Raw genomic sequence first — 19,013 nt, forward strand, 5'->3', positions numbered from 1 at the left:
ATATGACATCAAAATTATGCCAACCCCAGTGCTAGTAGGGAGAGAAGCTGAAGTAATAACAGAGTTACTACTAGGATCAGAGATAACTGCAGGTATGAAATAAAGAGGTGCTTGCTTTGGGGAGCAAATCTATGACACATCTAGACAAAACACAAGTGCAGAGGCATCACCCTGACAACGAAAGTAGGGACGGTTAAGGTCATAGTTTGCCCAGTAGTAACATGACTGTGAAATATGGATCACCACAAAGTCTGAAGAAGAAAAATGAATGTGGTGCTGGAGAATATTGCCGAGAGTATCTTGAACGACAAAAATAAATCAAAACTAGACTACTCAGTGGAAGCACTAATAAATTTAGAAACCTTGGACATTTTTTTTTAAAAAAAGACTTACATATGTGTCAGTGTTATTATTTTGCAAGCTGCACTTGCATTTTGTCTGGACTAGTTAGTTTTCATGCAGCACACAGTTCAGAATAACTGAGTCAGTTGGCCAGCAGCCATGTTTCTAGCCCTATCATTTACCATAAAGGTTCTTTTTTAAATCCCCTTCAGATGGGAGGACCATCTTCCCCCCATGATGGTGTTATTAGGGGTAGCAAAACTTGTAGGGCCTCTCTGGAGCTTTACCTGGATCACAAACATCAGAAGGCACAGTTAACTCTTTGATAAGTCTCACATGGCATGGGGGAGAAATTAGTGGACTGATGGGGGATTTGGTTTACTTTCAAGCAAGACAAAATGAGCAAGGAATATGTGTACTTGTGTTTCTGTTTACAAGGTATATGGGTGTAAAAGAGAGGGGGGGAACAGTTGTTATGTAAAGATGGGATCAATTATTTATTTATTTATTTATCATATTTATATAGCTGCCCATCTCACACAAGGTGACTCTGGGCAACATACATTTACATAATTACTTTTATGAATGGGATAATTTATTTTATGATTATAGTAAATCAGTGCACATTGTTTTGGTTATTCCATCTTGACTCTGCCTTTTTATGGAATGTGGCTTCTGCCATATACATCCACATACACTTAAGTACGCAAAACCAGGATGCATACACACAGATTTATTTGGGAGAGGAAGCAGCCAGAACTGATTTCAATCAGAGCTGGTAACCCTAGACTGGAAAAGCTTGGCATTGTAAAATATTTTTATCCATGTTGGTAATCTTTGATCATCTCAAACTCAAATTCATCATTTCAGATAGATATACCAATTTTTTTCTTTCTTGTGTGAAATTAGGCAGTTTATTTATCAAATTTATATGGCCGCCCATCTCACACAAGGTGATTTTGGGCAGCGTACGTTTTTGTCCCCTGCACTGCCATGCTGACAAGAACTTTATAGTGAAAGATTAGGGAGAGAATTGTAAAACATCTCTTCCATCTCCTTCTCAATTATGACGAGAAATGGATACAAAATGTAGGAGTTGGGCAAGTGCTAGAAGGCAGAATACTGTATCCTCCAACATTCCTGAGATATTTATGCCATCTTAACCCCAGTCTTTTAACAGGCTACACGTTGCATTAACCAAACACTGAATGAAGTTTACATACTGTATTTGTCAAATTATTTTAACAGCTGCTTTTCTAAACTATTAAAATATATGATCTAAGAGAATTAGTTATGTCTATTGTAGACTACCACTTCATATCTTCAGTTATTTCCCCTCCGCATTGCAATCAGATAGGATATCTCTAACAGAACTTAGCTTCCAATAGAAGAGAATATATGTAGCTCAGGGTTGAACTATGGAGCCCTTGGTACTCTCTGAGCTTGTTTGCTTGCAGAAGTTTCATCTAGGTAACATCCCGACTAGGTAACATCATCAGTACTAGTGTGTGTATGGTTTGCTGCATTTTATTTTTTTTTATACACACACACACACACACACACACACACATGCCCTGCCAGTGTTGGTGGGGTGTGGTTTTCTCCTTGGTAGTTCCTTGATTAGGGTAGTTTTCTGCTAGATTGTTGCCTGGTGTTAATCCCTGCTTATCTGGATGTTCATCTGCTGGAGAGGATGTGTTCTGGTCTTTTTGTTTCCTTCTTTTTTATTGTCCCTCTTGAACAACCACTACGTGGACGTAAATAGTCCTTTATCTAGTGCCTATTGATGGCTTTGTTTGAATGCCAAGCTTCCAGGAATTCCCCCACATTTTGGATTTAGCTTGGTCTAGAATGCTCACAATTTCCCAGTAGAAACTATGGTTAAATCTGTCCATGTGTTGTGAAATTAAGGAGTTTTCATCGTGTCTTCTGACTGCTAGTTTGTGTTCATGGATGCACTCTGCTAGCCTTCTGTCTGTCCTATCTAGTGGCTGTTACAGTCCTTACATTGTATGTTGTAGATGACTCGTTTTTTCTTCTTGGGCTACAGGGTCTTTGGGTTTACTTAAGATGTTTTGGAGGGCTTTAGTTGGTTTGCGTGCTACGGTGATGTCATGTGGTTATAATAGTCTGTTGGTTGTTTGTGGTATGTTTTTGATGTATGGTAGTATTATCCTTTTCATAGCTTGGGTTGGTTGTGCTGCAGTGGGTTGAGTGGTCGGGCACTTTTTGATAAAGTTGTGCGGGTATTCATTTTGTTGGAAGTTGCTGTATAGGCCATCTGTTTCCTTTTTCTGGTGTTCTAGGTTGCTGCAGTGCATTTGTACTCATCTGATGATGTTCTTACACAGCTCTTCTTGGGGGAGATTGGGTTGTTACTTTAGTAATGGAGCACTTGGTTAGCGTGGGTTGTTTTTTGACAGACTTGCATTTCTAATATGCTGTCATTTCCTCTGCTGATGGGGATATCTGGGAAGGGTAGTGTGTTATTTTCTTTTTCTCTTGTGAATTTTATTCCTTTGAAGATCTTGTTGTTTCATATGTCTTCTCTAGTTATTCCTTTTTTATTATGACAAAAGTATCATCTACATACTGGATCCATACTTTTAGTTGTATGTGTGGGAGTGCTATAGTTTCTAGATGCTGCATTAGAGTCTCTGCTATGAAGATCCCACGGGTGTTCCTCTGATTTGTAGATATATTTGTCCATCAAACTGAAAGTAGGTACTGAGGCAGAGGTGATTAGGTCCATGTTTCTGGGTATTTCGATCTTAACGTTTGGCTAGGTCAGGTGTGTTGTGTAGTACTGCTGCCATGGATTCTTTTGCTAGTTCTGGATCTATGACATAAAGAGTGCTGTGACATCAAATGAAACCATAATTTCTTCTATTTTTAGGTCTTTGATTTTCTGGAGGCACTGTTGTGGGGAGTTGATAGAATATTTGCTCCCCTCTGTGAGATGTCCAAGCTTTTTTGTAAGTTCTTTGGCTATGTTGTACCGGTTTCCCGGTAACCATACAATTAGACAAAGTGGCATGTCAGGCTTGTATATTTTGGGGCATCCATAAAAGTGTGGGCAGATGGGTCCACTGCTCTTCATCCGCCACTGTTCTTTTGTGATTTGACCTTTTTCAGTTAGGTCGTTGAGGGTCCTCTTGATCAGGTTGTCTAGTTTCTGTATTGGGTTGGTTTTACTGGGATGTATGTTTCTTTGTCCTCCAATAATTCTTTGGCTTTTGTATGTATTGTGTTTTGTCCACAATAACCACGGTTTGGCCTTTGTCTGCTGGGAGGATGGTGGTTTGGTCCCTCTTTAGGTTTTTGAGGGCTGCTGTTTTCTGCTTTCAGGTGGTTCTGATTCTGGATTCTTCTGGTCTGTGGTATGATTTTCTGTCTTCTTTTCTTGAGTCTCTATGGCAAATCCTGTGGTTTTAAATGCCGCTTCTATGGCTGCAAAGAATTCTAACTGATTAGCATCATCTGTATTATAGTTGAGGCCTTTCCAGAGGATATTGTGTTCTGTGGTGGATAGTGGGCAACTGGAAATGTTGACTACCCCTTTTGGGTTCAGGTTCCTCTTTGCTTCTGGGGTTTAGCTTAAGCAGTTTGGTTTGGAGTTTTGTTTTCCTTTTTCAGCTTGTCTTAGAGATGTAGTCTTGATAGTGGTTGTCAGCATTTTTGTGTGTTCTGGGGTCATGGTTTGTTCCAGTTGCTTCTTGAGGTTATCTATGGTGTGCTGGTATTTCTTTAGTCTGAGGTGAGCATCCATGATCATTAGCCGTATCAGAACTTAGCCTAAATTTCACCATGACATCCTTTTACAAATATCAGGTGTTTTGAATTTTGAAACTGAATGTTTGCTCCAGATACTATCTACTGTATAGACAGCATACTCAAAAATGCCTTATAAGTGCTTGATAAAGAAGTATCTTTATTATACAGAAACGTATATTTTCAAAGCAATTCTGACATATGTCACAAATTACCTATATTTATATTATAGTGATCATGTACTTTAATATAAAGTGCCTTGTTCACTGTTAAAAGTGGAACTGCTACTGTTTCTTTATTCTAGAGATTCCAGCAAGGTAACAGTTTATTCCAACACATGCTTCATTAAAAAATTAACTGTATTTTCACTTTAGATAAGGTATAGGCATTCACTGTTGTAAAGATTTACTTTACAAATTCCACTTCACTAGCTTTCAACAAAAAGTTAAGGAAATATTCCCAAACCCTGATATATTAATTTACCACATGGAAATATTCCTGCTTGACATCAGATACAAGAGGTATCATTTCTTTAAGATCTTTTAAGATGCACACTCCACTTCCCTCTCTTGGCACTTATGCTTAACTATAAAGCTATTTGAACAGCATGACAATGAATGCTTTGCCCATTGGAGAAAACCACTGATTTTAAATAGTTTCCCAATTGCAATTGTTAAAAAAAAATTTTTACATAACAAGACTATTAGACATACCTATGAGTCACAGTATTTCACTTTAGGAATGTTCTGAGGTTTAATACTGCCATGTACAGTATAGATAGCACAAAAAGCTTCAGTTGCTACAGCTTTCAGATCAAAATAGGTTTTCAGATGAGTCTTGCAGCATATACATTTTTGATTGCTGGCTTTCACAAAGCAAATACTGAATATGACCTCATTTTAATTCAGAGCAGAAAACAGACCACCAATGTGCTTATGAAAAGCCAAGCAAAAACTTTTTTTCCCTGCAAACAGATTTAATCAAGTTCTAAAATGGCTTCATTTTTCAATTTTGCAATTCACGATGATTTGCTAGCAATGGGAGATTGGCAGGTTGTCTCCTAAGTAATGGTTTCAGTCTAAACGATTAGGCTTGTACCTTAAGTCACAAATCTCCCCAAACTGCATTCAAAATTCATGTTAGCAGCCAATTTGGGGCAGAATTCACCATCACCATTTTTCTCCATTCCCTCATGATCAAAAGACACATTGCTGGAACAGCTCACTGCAGACAAATAATTATAAGCAGACCAAAAAAAAAATGCAAACTGCTTTTTGCTTTGTACATGACAGGCTGGTGATATACTAGTACCCACATCATGAAGTTTTAGATCATATGAGGAGCGGGGCTAATGAAGGTAGTCTTAACAAACTCCAATGGTTAATTTCCAGAAAATATACAGCAGCCGCCAAATCTCTTCTTGAGCCTCATTTTCTCCCACAGCAGTACATCCAGAAGACAAGACCCATAACAAGATAAAATTAATTTGTTGCATGACTGAAACAATTGTCTTCGTTGAAAAAAAATAAATAAATTGGGAAAAACAAGAACATAAGGTGAGCAGAGATGGAACAAATAAATTACCCTGAGGTACAGAGCTATGGTGGTTCAGAAATACTCCTATCTTCAAGACAGCCAACATCCAGTTAGCAGCAAAGCTGGCTTATGGAACACTGCCTCTGCTCAGAGATCAGCCTTGGAAGGCGAGGGAGACAGTCACTGCCACTTGTAGATTTTCACCATCTTCTCTGTCAAAGTAGCAAGGAAGCTGTTGCGATTCACCTCATAAGGGCACACATCCAACACAGGGAGATCAGCTGGGAGTTTCTGAAGCAGAGTTCCACTTCCTGCATCCCAGAGCTTCAGGATAAAAAGAAAAAGGCCATAATTCAGGCACCTTGCTAGGCAAGACATGGTTCTATAGCTTCAGCAAACTACAATGTTTTACAGGAATTGCAATTTCCCAATAAAGATAAACTCCCTTCCCATCTCCTGATAAATAGTTTTTGGAAGAGTTCAGAATAGAGACATAAAGACCAAGTAAAACAGCCAGAAAAATTAGGGACTAACCTCCCTCCACTTCAAGACCTTCTCTCCTCTAACACAGAATATTGCATGGAGTAATACTGGGTCTATGTGCTCATCATTTTCCTCCCAGTCTCTTATCCCTAGGGAAATAAATATGGAGGACAGACAGCTCCAGTCCCACCTCAATGTTCTGCTACACAAGAGGTTCTCTAGTGACATGGATGGCAACTGCAACACGCTTGTACCCTCATTGCCCTACTCTATCACTCTGGGGTCTTTGTGACTGCAGTCATGGAAGAACAGGAAAAAGAATCAGTGATAGAAGTACCCAACACTACCAACAAAAGGCAAACTTTTTATCCAAAATTAAGACAATACCATGGCAGAGTTTGATGCTTCATCCCCAGCACACACAAAGATGCTCCCATCATCTTCAGGACTCTGAAAGATGGCATTTTTGGTCAGGAGTTTGCATGTTGGACCTGCAGTAAGAGTTTGAATGGGGTTGCATGAACAGACAACATCATCAGCTCTATCTGTCAGCTGAGTAGACGTCAGCTCCATTACCACACACTGCAAACAGTTGTTGTTTCTGTCTGTGAAAGGAAGAGGAAATTGAAAAAAAGTTAAGAATTCAGAAAGTATCAACACACAACACTGCAGAAACATTTAAGTGAGATTCATGTCTGTTAGATACTTGGTTTCCTTGGGATACTGCTTATATGCATGTTGAGGCCAAAGCATTCCTGTTTCATTCTACTCTGAATGCCAAGGCACGGCTTAACACCTACTACATGAGTGCTGTTAGTAACAATCTCTGCAAGTTTGCTTGTAAAGCAGCATTTCAAATCAGGGGCAAAAGAAAAAATTCAGACTCAGCATGGAGCTCTATGTGTTGGAGCTGTAACTCTTGCCATTTCCACACAGCAAGGAGAAAGAGATGTTGGCTGGGCATTCTGGGACTGTGAAGGGTACAATGTTGGGAAAGGCTGGCATTAGTCCTTGTCCTTGAGGTGGAAGCAATGGCCATGGGGAGAAAAGAAGAGCTCAGGCTATGTCCATGATCCAGGCATTCAATGTACATTAAATGAACTAATACTGAAGATTCTCTTCTCCATCTTCAAATCTCTTAACTGACAAATAGGAGGCAGCCAGAACAGCAGCCAAAATAAACTGCCTCCAATGCACTACAGTTCAACAGGAAGAGCCATCCATATTAACCCTCCCATTTGTAAATAACAGAGCTGACAGGAACCCAGCATGAACAAGTAAGCAAAGTGCTATCAAGAGGTTACACCAGCTGATTAAATGGGGAGAAAGGGGAGAAAAAAGCAGAATGCGTCCTTGGGGATGGACTGTTCAGATTCTATGCATCCACTGGGCAAAACCCAACACTGAGCAAAAATATCCATAGATAACAACTTACTGGGCCTGAATGTTGCAAGGCAGTGCCGTGTGCTGGCTTCTGTCTGAAGGTCAATACAACCTCCAGGTTCAAGGAGGAGATCATGAGGTCGGTAGGAATTGCTAGATTTCTGTTCCCAAAAACAGGCTCCTTCCAGTGTTCCAGACACCAGTCCACCATACGGTAGTGAGGCTGAAGCCATTCGAGGAAGATAAGATAAAGATACCACAGGGCACCTGAAGGGGCCAAAGACAGCAGCAAAATCAGTATTGTCATTCCCTATAGTTTCCCTATTCATCCTAAAATGAAAATCTGATAGGAATGTTTTAAAAAGATTTCAAAGAAAATTGAAAATTAGAGACCATCTAATTTAACTCAACTGTTGCTAAGACTGAAATCCCCTACTTACTTCAGAGTAAGCATTACTAAACATATTGTAGGGATATGAATGGTAACTTGATTCACATCACCTCACAACTGCTTAGAATTCCAGGAAAGTCTGAGATAAGAGTCACTGATGCAGAACTACTACAAGCATGATAAAATTTCTCCCCGATTTTACCCTCACTGTATTCTTTCTAATTCCCCATCCACAAGAATGCTAACAACTGCAGTGACTTAAGGAGTGGAAATACACCTTTGGCAAGATTATCTCTGACAGTCTGACCCCCTTTGTTCTCACCAGCTTGGAGACTTTTATCCTGGATTGCAGCTAGGAGTTTGCATTCTGTATCCAAGCCTTCCAAATTCTGTGTCAAGAAAATTATGTTCATAGCCTACAGCATGAAGGATTTTTCAAATAATATGCAGCCTTAGAAATGAACTTGTTTTTATCATCACTGAGATATTTTAAAATCTTCCATGGTCCCAATTTAGTGTTTGGAAAGCAATGTTATCTTACAAAAGCCATACCTGGACTTCTGTGGAACCAGTTCCTGGACATGGGAGCTTGTGTCCCGCAGGTCATAGACCAAGATAGAGCCATTAGCGAGCCCAGCATAGACATAGTTGGTGTCATCAAGACACCAGCAACAGCACCAGATGGGGCGGCTGGCATTATACGTCTGCACAACAGTGTTTGTAGTTAAGCTGAGAGAAAAGGATACAAGAGCTTCTCAGCATCAGCGCCCACTCCCACCTAGTGCCTTTTCTCTTGGCCCATACTATCCAACAGTGATAATGGCTACAGTCCAGGCTAGAAGACCACTTCCCAAACAAGACTGCGTGCCAGTTCCCTGAGCCATGCAGGGAAGAGCATTACCAGTATTTACCTTGTAAGCCTCAGCGTATGGTCCAAAGAAGCAGATAAGAGTAAACCATCAGCACGGTTGCTGAAGGCCAGGCCCCGGATCTGCTTGCTGTGGATGGGGACATACTGACTGCTCTTCAAGTTGACAGCGCTCATCATCTTAATTCCATAACCTCAGACACAAAAAGGCCAGTTAGCAAAATCCTCACTTTCTGAAGCACCCTCATCTGATTGAGGCAGCAATCACACATTCCCTCCTCTCTTTCTAGCCCCAACACCTTGGTTTGGTTACTGACTCACCAGGAAGGAGAGTACTTTGTGGAGAGGGCTGGGAGACCACAAGGCAGCTCAAGGGGTCACAGTATGCCATAACCCGGCAGTTGCCCACCTGAGAGACCAGAAAGGCTCTCTCAAAGTGGTACTTGTGCTGACCCTGGCTGGAGGAGAGGCAGCCGGGGAAGCAAGAGCGAGCACTACTGGACTGCTGTGAGGAGCTGGCCTTATGTCGGACCAGCAAGGCCTTCAGCTCCTACAGAAGGGAAAGACAGAAGTGAGTGTAAGTGAAGCTCAGAGTACTGGCTGCTTATACATAAAGGGCATAATTAAGTAACAGGAGGGCTATCTATGCCCCTCCAGATGTTTTCAAGAACAACGCTCAGAAACCCCATCTATTTGATATACAGACTAGGCTTGCAGAGTCCTACAACTCGGTTGTAGACAGAGTTTAACCAGGTCTGCCAAGCACTCTGCAGTTAACAAGTCTTCCAAGTTCACAAAAGTCAGGAAGAAAGACAAGTAGGCTAAAGGAATATTAGGAGACTCAGGCTTAAAGAGAATGGACTGAAAGAGAGCATGGCTTAAGGAATCAACTCTCCCCAGCCCAAATCCAACAATCTAATATTATTAAATTTGTGTCACTGAATCATGCCCCCCAAACCAAACAATATTTGACTGAAATTCAAATTCTGTGAGGAACAAGAAAGAAAACATTTCCTTCCATACCTCTGCCTTCTCCCCCCACCCCCAGCTAAGATCGGGGATTCCCAACCTTTCTGGATGGCTACAACTTTAAGAATATATTATGAATGCTCTTGTAAAATGGCAACCAAGTGGGATTGATTTATTCACCGAATGGCAGTCAAGGGGGACATACCCAGCCACAAAACATCAACTGACCAGAATGATTATCAATTTTCTAGTACCCCACCCTTCCCCCGGCCAGGTGTTCTAAAACCCAGTTAACTCTACTTTTCCCTTGGCAAGCAAGCATTCTACCTGGAATGCCACTGACTTTTTCCTAAGAAGCTTTTCAGAGTCCACTGGTTCATATAAAACCTGGCAAGCTCCAAGGAATGTCTATGGGAACATCTGTGTCCCTTGGCAACCATGCTGGGGACTCCATAAGATCCCCTCCCATAAATAAGATGTAGTTTTTTTTATCAAAGAGTGTGCGAGAAAGACATGGACTACAAATGTCCTGCCTGAATGATCGCAGCTAAACTTGCCTGAACTTGCTGCCTAAGTTTGCTACACTCCTCTGTCATGACTTGCAGCTGAAGGCGACTCTGTGCTGATTCCAGTTCTGCTTTCCTTCGCATGACTTGTTCCTTTTCTAAAGAGCTATGGCAAAAAAGGGACAGATCTGGTTAGTATTTTGGATGGGAGACTACCAGGAATTCCCAGACTGTGGACTGGACTGGTAAACTGAGAAAACATCCCAGAAGAAGGCAGTGACAAATTATTTCTCTGTGGATTCCAAGGAAGTTATGAAGATTGTCCGTGAAGTCATCACGATTCAAACCTGACCCAAGAGCCTCCACCATCCTCACTGTATGTTACAACTTGTATAGTATAAGTCTGAAGACAGAGCTGATTTTTAAAAAGTGCCATGGGAGTCATTTTGGCTCAAGAGCAGGGTAAAATTGCTTCATATAAACATTAGAAACAAAAAGTTACAGAAAGGCTCTACACACTGACATCTAAATCTTATACGTGTAATAGCCGATCAAGCAAGACTGGGAAAGATTAATTTGAGCCATGATGTTAGAATACAGCAGGTGTCTAACAATTCCACGGTGACCTAGTTCTTCTGGAAGCAGTTAAAGGTAACCAAGTTACAAAGTCTATAAAACTGTCAAGAACAAAAGCTCCTGTGGCTTTTATATTCTTCATGTCATCTGAACCCAGACTATTTGTTAACTTATGATTAAGGAACCATTGGTTTTCCAGAAGAATAAGTCAGGGTTGCAGAAGCAAGATCATTCCTGCAAAAATATCTCTGCTGTTACCTAGGGAATTAAACTCCTCAGCATATCCTACCTGGGGCAGCTCCTATCCTACCTATCAGATTACCACCCACCTTTTTGATTTTTATACACCAGTTAATAAATAAAAACTTGTCAGTGCAACTAGCCAACTGCCATAGAACAGAGATCTGTCACTACATTTGACCTCCATCTGTTATGTTTCTCAGTGCAGCATTTATAGTGAGAGATTTAATGCTAATTACAGCTTGTACATTCTGCAGATGCACCCACTTAATTATTAGTAGACTTTGTTTGAAATCCTATCATTTTCTGAGTTTAGATACCAGGTTGTTTTCATGCTTTGCTGCCTGACCTAGACTCTGCATGGATTAATCAGGCACAAAAAATCACTACAGGGTTGTTTGAACTCCTAGACATGCCTTGTAATTGTGTAACTTCATTTATTTGTTACACATATACCATAAGATTCTCTCAGCTCAAATCTGCATACCTTGTATGCACAAGAAACAGCCTGAGGGAGGCTGGGCTGATCTACTCTGTGAACAACACACTTCAGTAAAAAATTCTTTTGGACTGGTCCTTGATCATAAATGTGCATACAGTTTCATGGAGGAATATGAAAGTGATTCAGTGTCAATACCTTTTCATGTTTTCCTGTTCAGTGGTGTCCAGTGCTTTCAGAGTACGGGCATAAAGAACCACAATATCTGTGCGCTTAGCTTTCTTATTGCACTAAAAAAACACAAAATGGATGTGAGTCAATTTCTTGCAGATAATCTATTGCACAGCCTGTGGTGGTTTGGAATAAGAACACAGATTGAATCAGTTTCCATGTTTACTTATATCAGAGTAGCATTGCTATATTTTTCTTTACATTCATCTACATCCTCCTCTTTATTGCTCATATAACATCCTTTAGAATGGAGCTTTTTATTGTGCCAACTCTGCCTATCGGTCACAGAATTCATGCCTTGACAGGTCTCGAGGACAATGCTGCCATACCTCCTTATTGTTTCCTGTCATAAATACAGGGTCAGCTTGTTAGAGTAACAAATAACAATTACGGCCTCGGCTCAACTCACATATCAAAACTGCTATGGTGCATTTTTAGGAATGTGTCTGAAATGTTTTCACATCATGAAGGATACTCTATGCTTGTGGTTATTTCTTTATCAGTTGTAAAGTAATTCTTTCTTTATTTGGGCTCTTCTAGTTTCTGTGCATGTTCAAACTGCTTTTGGTCAATTTACCATGTAAGATCTATGTACCTTGTGGCTCTTGCTCTTCTGGGTACAAGAGACCAGTGACTCATTGTAACCTGCTAACTTGGACCAATAAAAGAATTGTTTAGACCTTTTTTGGTAACTGATTTTTACCACAACAAGCCTCAACTGCCCCAAGTCCAAGTCCAAGTCCTCCACTGCGAGTTGCACACAACCTAAATAATTCTCCTGAACAATCAAGGCACCTTTTCCCCTTAAAATCCTAAGCTCTGCAAAGTTGTATTAGATAACGGAACAAAGAAAACTATTTCCTTCCCTGAAGTTCTGGCATCCATCAGTGAATATTTAAATATATCTTATCAAAAAAATAGCTGAAAAGGTCACATGCAACCAAAATATTCTAATACATCACCCACCTAGTAGCTGAGACAAGATGAAAGTTGTCGTTTCATTTGGCAAAAGTCATTTAAAATCCCTGCAACTGCTCAACAAATTCCTTTTTATTACAAGAAATTTCTTAGAAAAGGTGGTTATTGCTCAAAGACTTATACCTGGGGGCATTTGCCTACTTGACCTTTCAGCCACCTCTCAATGCAGCTGTAGCCAAAGAGATGTCCACAGCGCAGTGCAGCGAGACGATGCTCCCCAGCATTCGTCCACTCTTCAAAACAGATGGCACAGGTATCACCGCTCTCCTCTTCCAAAGGAACTAGAGATGCCACTGGATTGGTTTTCTTTAACGGAGTTGTCTGGAAAAAAGAAAATATGGAAGCTAGCTCAAGCAAATGAGAGCCCAGGTATTCAATTTCACCTTCTCTCACCTTCTTTGACTGGGCAGCGGTGACTGTAATATCTATCTCATTAGAATCATCTCCAGGAGGCTCCATTTGATTTGAGCCAGATACTAAGAGGAAAAACAAAGGAACACTTCAAACAAGGAAAACAAAACCAGTCCACATAACAGTACAGCCCTATCAATAAGCTATTTCAATTTTAAAGAAGGGACAAAATGAATTAGCAAGATATTTTCATATAATTCAAAACCACAAAAAGCTCACAGGTAATAAGTATATAGAGCTCAAGACAATCAGACCACTTTAGAAGGTTACATAAAATATTTGGGAAGAATTAATAAAGGATCATTACTGCACCGTAAAGGCTATGCCTGACACAAAATAATGTGCCTTTGCCCAAGACATTTTGCCTTAGCCCAGCCAAATTCCTAGAATTGTTAGGATACAAAATATGATCCTCCCTATGCAACAGGAGACCCAAAGCAGCAGAGATGTCTGCAGGGTGTAGTCAAAACAGTCAAGATGGCATCTACAATGGACCAATCAAAGCGCTGCCTGTTTTTTTATGTGCAATGTAGGCAGAGCTTCAATTGTGCCATTGTAGCCACCATCTTGACTGTTTTGAGCTCATCCTGCTGACACCCTAAGACTGAAGCTCATGAAAATGTCACCCAAATAAACAGATTACTCTGATCAATAATGGGCATGTCATCAGTCATTTACGCACGTTTAGATTTTCAAAGATGTGGAAACAATGCAAACCTCCCAAGCCAACAATTCCAGGTGCTTCCTCTAAGATTCCTGCTGGCTCCTCTTCCTCCTCGGTGGAGCTGCTGCTGTTGCTGCTCTCAGAGTCACTTAGGACCACTGTTTCATCTGAGCTATTGTCATTGTGACCTGCTGGATGGGACGCTGCTGTTGGTTGGGTCCTACTGACCTGGAAATAACTGTCCAGTGATGCTGTGGATCTAATCACCACAATGTAAGTGTGCGTTAGTGTAGTATCAAACAGACAAAATAAATAAACCTATCTTTTTAAGCCATATATACCAGGAACTAACAACTGAGTGATACACAAGTTCTTAAACACTTTCCATCCATTTATATGATCTGCTACACCATAAAACACCATGGTAAATTCTATTTTTTTTTATAATTTCTCCCCCAAATGATTATAGACATACTATTCATTTCAACTATTACAATGCACAACACTTTGTCAGCTCATGCCTTCAAGAGAAACTCAGATAACAAGTACAGCACAGTGGTTAAATTGAATAAGTAGATTCAGGTTCAATTCCACATTTAGCTATGAAATACACTAGATGACTTTAGGTCAGCCACAACAGCTTGTTCATTTGCTGAGGCAAAACCTCAATAAGCAAGGAGGTATTCCTTACTTCATGCTAATTGCTCCATTTTAACCAAGCTTATGAAGTTGCCTTAACCTGAAATAATTGCCATTTTTGGAATCATTGCAATCATACTAATTAGAACTTATTTTGTAATTGAAAACATGTCTTGATTACAAAGTGTGATTTACGTAGCCCCCACATGAGCTCTTTTGTTCTGGAGCACTCCTTTTCTTGTAACAAGCTGCCCATTTGTCCATCTGGTTAAGTGCTGTTAGTCTATCCAGGAGCAGCTGGAATGGACTTGGGCAGAAAGGCAGAAATCAGCTATTTTTTCTTTAAAATTACAGATATCAGGAATTAAATCTAGAATATTCTATGTGCAAAATGTGCAACAATAGAATTACAGCCTTCCCTGCCATTTACTACATTATATAATTATAATATAGATTTTAATTTTAAAATATATTTCAGTGGAAAATATATTAATCACCCACTCCCTTAACAGCTCTAGCAGCTTACAAGATATAGCAAAACATCACTTATGTACATCAAAAAATAAAAGTACAGATAATAAAGCACAAAGGCTAAAACAGTGGTATTAAAAGGCCTGGAAAAATTATTACATTTCAAGCCGCTTCCTACACTGTAATAAAGAGGGAGCTTGCTTCAACTTGTATGAAGGCCCAGAGAAGACTGAATTGAATGTTGATATTAACTGATATTATTTATGACAGGATCTGCCAAAGCTACCCCATAAATGAACTAATAGTGTACAGACATAGGCTTTGTACAGGCATAGGCTATCCTGTAAGTAGTTTAATATTAAGCCAGGTATACACTGCAAGTGGGCTTGAATGGCACCCCACAACAATGAAGCCATTTCATTACAGGCATAATGCAGGACCTGAAGAGGGGGTCTATTCACCATTTGTGCTAATGTGTTCTGGGCCAGCTGCCTTTCAAGAGGCATCCTACAAAAGTACATTGTAATAGTTCAGGTTTGAGGTTAGTGGCAAATATCATTAAGCACTTACAGTCAGGCCCAGAAATATTGGGACATCGACACAATTCTAACATCTTTGGCTCTATACACCACCACAATGGATTTGGAATGAAACAAACACAATGTGCCTTAACTGCAGACTGTCAGCTTTAATTTGAGGGTATGTACATCCAACTCAGGTGAACGGTGTAGGAATTACAACAGTTTGCATATGTGCCCCCCACTTGTTAAGGGACCAAACGTAATGGGACAATTGGCTTCTCAGCTGTTCATGGCCAGGTGTGTGATATCCTCTCAGTACCCCAATTACAATGTGCAGATAAAAGGCCCAGAGTTCATTTCAAGTGTGCTATTTGCATTTGGAATCTGTTGCTGTCAACTCTCAAGATGAGATCCAAAGAGCTGTCACTATCAGTGAAGCAAGCCATCATTAGGCTGAAGAAACAAAACAAACCCATCAGAGAGATAGCAAGAACATTAGGCGTGGCCAAAACAACTGTTTGGAACATTCTCAAAAAGAAGGAACGCACCGGTGAGCTCAGCAACACCAAAAGACCTGGGAGATAATGGAAAACAACTCTGGTGGATGACCGAAGAATTCGTTCCCTGGTGAAGAAAACACCCTTCACAACAGTTGGCCAGATCAAGAACACTCTCCAGGAGGTAGGTGTATGTGTGTCAAAGTCAACAATCAAAAGAAGACTTCACCAGAGTGAATACAGAGGGTTCACCACAAGATGTAAACCATTGGTGAGCCTCAAAAACAGGAAGGCCAGATTAGAGTTTGCCAAACGACATCTAAAAAAGCCTTCACAGTTCTGGAACAACATCCTATGGACAGATGAGACCAAGATCAACTTGTACCAGAGTGATGGGAAGAGAAGAGTATGGAGAAGGAAAGGAACTGCTCATGATCCTAAGCATACCACCTCATCAGTGAAGCATGGTGGCGGTAGTGTCATGGCGTGGGCATGTATGGCTGCCAATGGAACTGGTTCTCTTGTATTTATTGATGTGACTGCTGACAAAAGCAGCAGGATGAATTCTGCAGTGTTTCGGGCAATATTATCTGCTCACATTCAGCCAAATGCTGCAGAACTCATTGGACGGCGCTTCACAGTACAGATGGACAATGACCCAAAGCATACTGCAAAAGCAACCAAAGAGTTTTTGAAGGGACAGAAGTGGAATGTTATGCAATGGCCAAGTCAATCACCTGACCTGAATCCCATTGAGCATGCATTTCACTTGCTGAAGACAAAACTGAAGGGAAAATGCCCCAAGAACAAGCAGGAACTGAAGACAGTTGCAGTAGAGGCCTGGCAGAGCATCGCCAGGGATGAAACCCAGCGTCTGGTGATGTCTATGCGTTCCAGGCTTCAGGCTGTGATTGACTGCAACGGATTTGCAACCAAGTATTAAAAAGGGAAAGTTTGATTTATGATTATTATTCTGTCCCATTACTTTTGGTCCCTTAACAAGTGGGAGGCACATATGCAAACTGTTGTAATTCCTACACCGTTCACCTGAGTTGGATGTACATACCCTCAAATTAAAGCTGACAGTCTGCAGTTAAGGCACATTGTGTTTGTTTCATTCCAAATCCATTGTGGTGGTGTATAGAGCCAAAGATGTTAGAATTGTGTCGATGTCCCAATATTTCTGGACCTGACTGTAGTGTTACATGCTAAATATCTCCCTTTCATCAGCTGAAACTGAACTAAAGTCTATCATTGCTGTTAGGTGGGTGTCTAGTTTCAGCACTAGATAACAGTACCCCCAGATGGCAAAGGGGGGATCCAACCTAATCTAAAAGTGCATATCTCCTGCATCTACCCCAGAGTGGGCTGTCTTGTCTCAATTCTGCTTCATCTTATTCATATTCACCTGGAGACACTTGAAGACTTTGGTGATCTCCATCACTAGTCTCCACCAAAGGAAATGTATTGCTGAGTCTCATTAACATTTTGATGACAACTGGCTCCAAACCCATAAATGTTCTTTCCCTTCTGGGTTCATATAGATAACGTGAGAGTCAAGATTAAGTAATTGTCAGAGTCAAGCAGAAATTGCCCACTATCGCTTTCCAGGAAAACTGACAGATAGGCACTGAGGAGTCACTATATCAATTATCTAGAAGGCTTCTTATTCCACAGCTCCGCTAGGCTGCTGAGTGGGTAGTCAGTCAGGTCAGAGAAAACATTTCTCCAGAGCAGCTTGGAATCCAAGAGGATCCATCAGACTCAGGGCAGAGACTAGCAGATGAGACTGTGGCAAGGCTGGGAAAGGAATAGATGAGAACACAGACTTAGTCGAACATCAGTTGCGACACAGAAGGTGAGTCAGTGGGCAGCTTATTTCATAAGCATCAAGAACTTGGGAAGAAGCATTTCCAATCATTCAACAAGACTCTGCCTTAATGAACTTACTATAAATGAGGGTGGGAATGAGTGTTTTCCCCAGATGGTATTAAGATACTTTACTAAGGCCTGTGAAGTTCTTGCTTCCTTGACCACACCCAGCTGCATCTCAAGTCATCCTAATCTGCTCCTCACCAGGCACTGGCCCCTCCATGACATCCATTCTGGAATTCTCGAAATATGGGTCACTCCTCTCCAGGAGGAAAACTAATGGAGGGCACATGTGCCTCTCCTGTAGTCCCCCAATGCTGTGAAGGCAGCCTCAGCCAGAAAGGCCTTCCAGCACAACTAGGCAGACGGGTCCCAAATCTCCTTCCCTAAAGCAAAGCCCAAAGCCTCTCCTGGCAAATCCTTCACGCTGCACTCCCAAGAGAGCTGGACTACAATCCCATCACCGCAACCTAGGCGACCTTCCTCTTGGGAATTTAATAGGGATGTTTGTTTATCTGTTTACCAAATAATTCAGGCCACCTGCTCTTCTGATTCTAGTCCCCTCGCAACGCATGAGATAAAACAGCGTTCCTAGATCTCAGCGGCTCTGAGATGCGTGGACTCCAACTCCCAGCTTGATGGTTTGGGAATTCTGGGAGTTGGAGTCCACGTATCTTAAAGTTGCTGAGATCGAGAAACACTGCGATAAAGCAGCAATAACATCCTAAAATCCAATTACAGGAATACGCATTAAATCCTCTCAAGACGCCCACGGAGCTCTTTCTCTTCGGGGTTCGGCCTCCCCGCTCCTCCAGCAGTGTCCCCGGAGCCCCAGCCCCCTGCTAGACCGCCGAGGCTGAGGGGCGGCCACGGGAAGGGGTCCGCCAGGCCGCGGGGCCCGTTTCTGCTCACCTGGCGCGGGCTGCCCGTTGGGAGGACGCTGATGAAGCGGAGGAGGAGGAGAAAGGCGCTGCCCGCGGGGCCCCGGGAAGGTTCCTCAGGGCTCGACGCGGCCTCCGCGGCTCCGCGACGAAGGCGTCCCAAGAGGAATGGGCAGCCGCCGGTCGACGCCCCGCGGCTTCGTCGCGATCGGCCGCGGGGGACGCCCCCCGCTCGGCGCCCTCGGCCGCGGGTGGGAAGTCCACGTCCATGAGCCCCTGCGCCATCGGCCCCCACAGGAGCTACGCGGCGCGCGGGCCGTCCGCTCAATCTCCCCGCCGCCCGC

At 41.8% G+C, this 19,013-nt stretch overlaps 1 protein-coding gene across 2 annotated transcripts; it reads right to left on the reverse strand.

Moving 5' to 3' along the window:
- Positions 1 to 4,256: 4,256 nt before the first annotated feature.
- Positions 4,257 to 19,013, reverse strand: RFWD3 (ring finger and WD repeat domain 3). 2 transcript variants are annotated; one of them, XM_007435510.4, is made up of 12 exons: positions 18,701 to 19,013; positions 13,842 to 14,047; positions 13,107 to 13,189; positions 12,837 to 13,034; positions 11,703 to 11,794; positions 10,301 to 10,415; positions 9,096 to 9,324; positions 8,818 to 8,968; positions 8,459 to 8,635; positions 7,568 to 7,782; positions 6,520 to 6,737; positions 4,257 to 5,973 (listed from the first exon to the last, which is right to left on the reverse strand). In XM_007435510.4, exons 1-12 carry the CDS (start codon positions 18,952 to 18,954, stop codon positions 5,830 to 5,832), a joined length of 2,082 nt encoding a protein of 693 aa, XP_007435572.1. In that variant the 5' UTR covers positions 18,955 to 19,013; the 3' UTR covers positions 4,257 to 5,829. The 2 variants fall into 2 exon arrangements, with proteins under 2 accessions (XP_007435572.1, XP_007435571.1); XM_007435509.4 differs by having other exon boundaries at positions 12,837 to 13,189.

Source organism: Python bivittatus, unplaced genomic scaffold (assembly GCF_059951505.1).
Source record: "Python bivittatus isolate LINGU-HERP-01145 unplaced genomic scaffold, Pbiv_v1 ctg000190_np1212, whole genome shotgun sequence".
NCBI lineage: Eukaryota > Metazoa > Chordata > Lepidosauria > Squamata > Pythonidae > Python > Python bivittatus.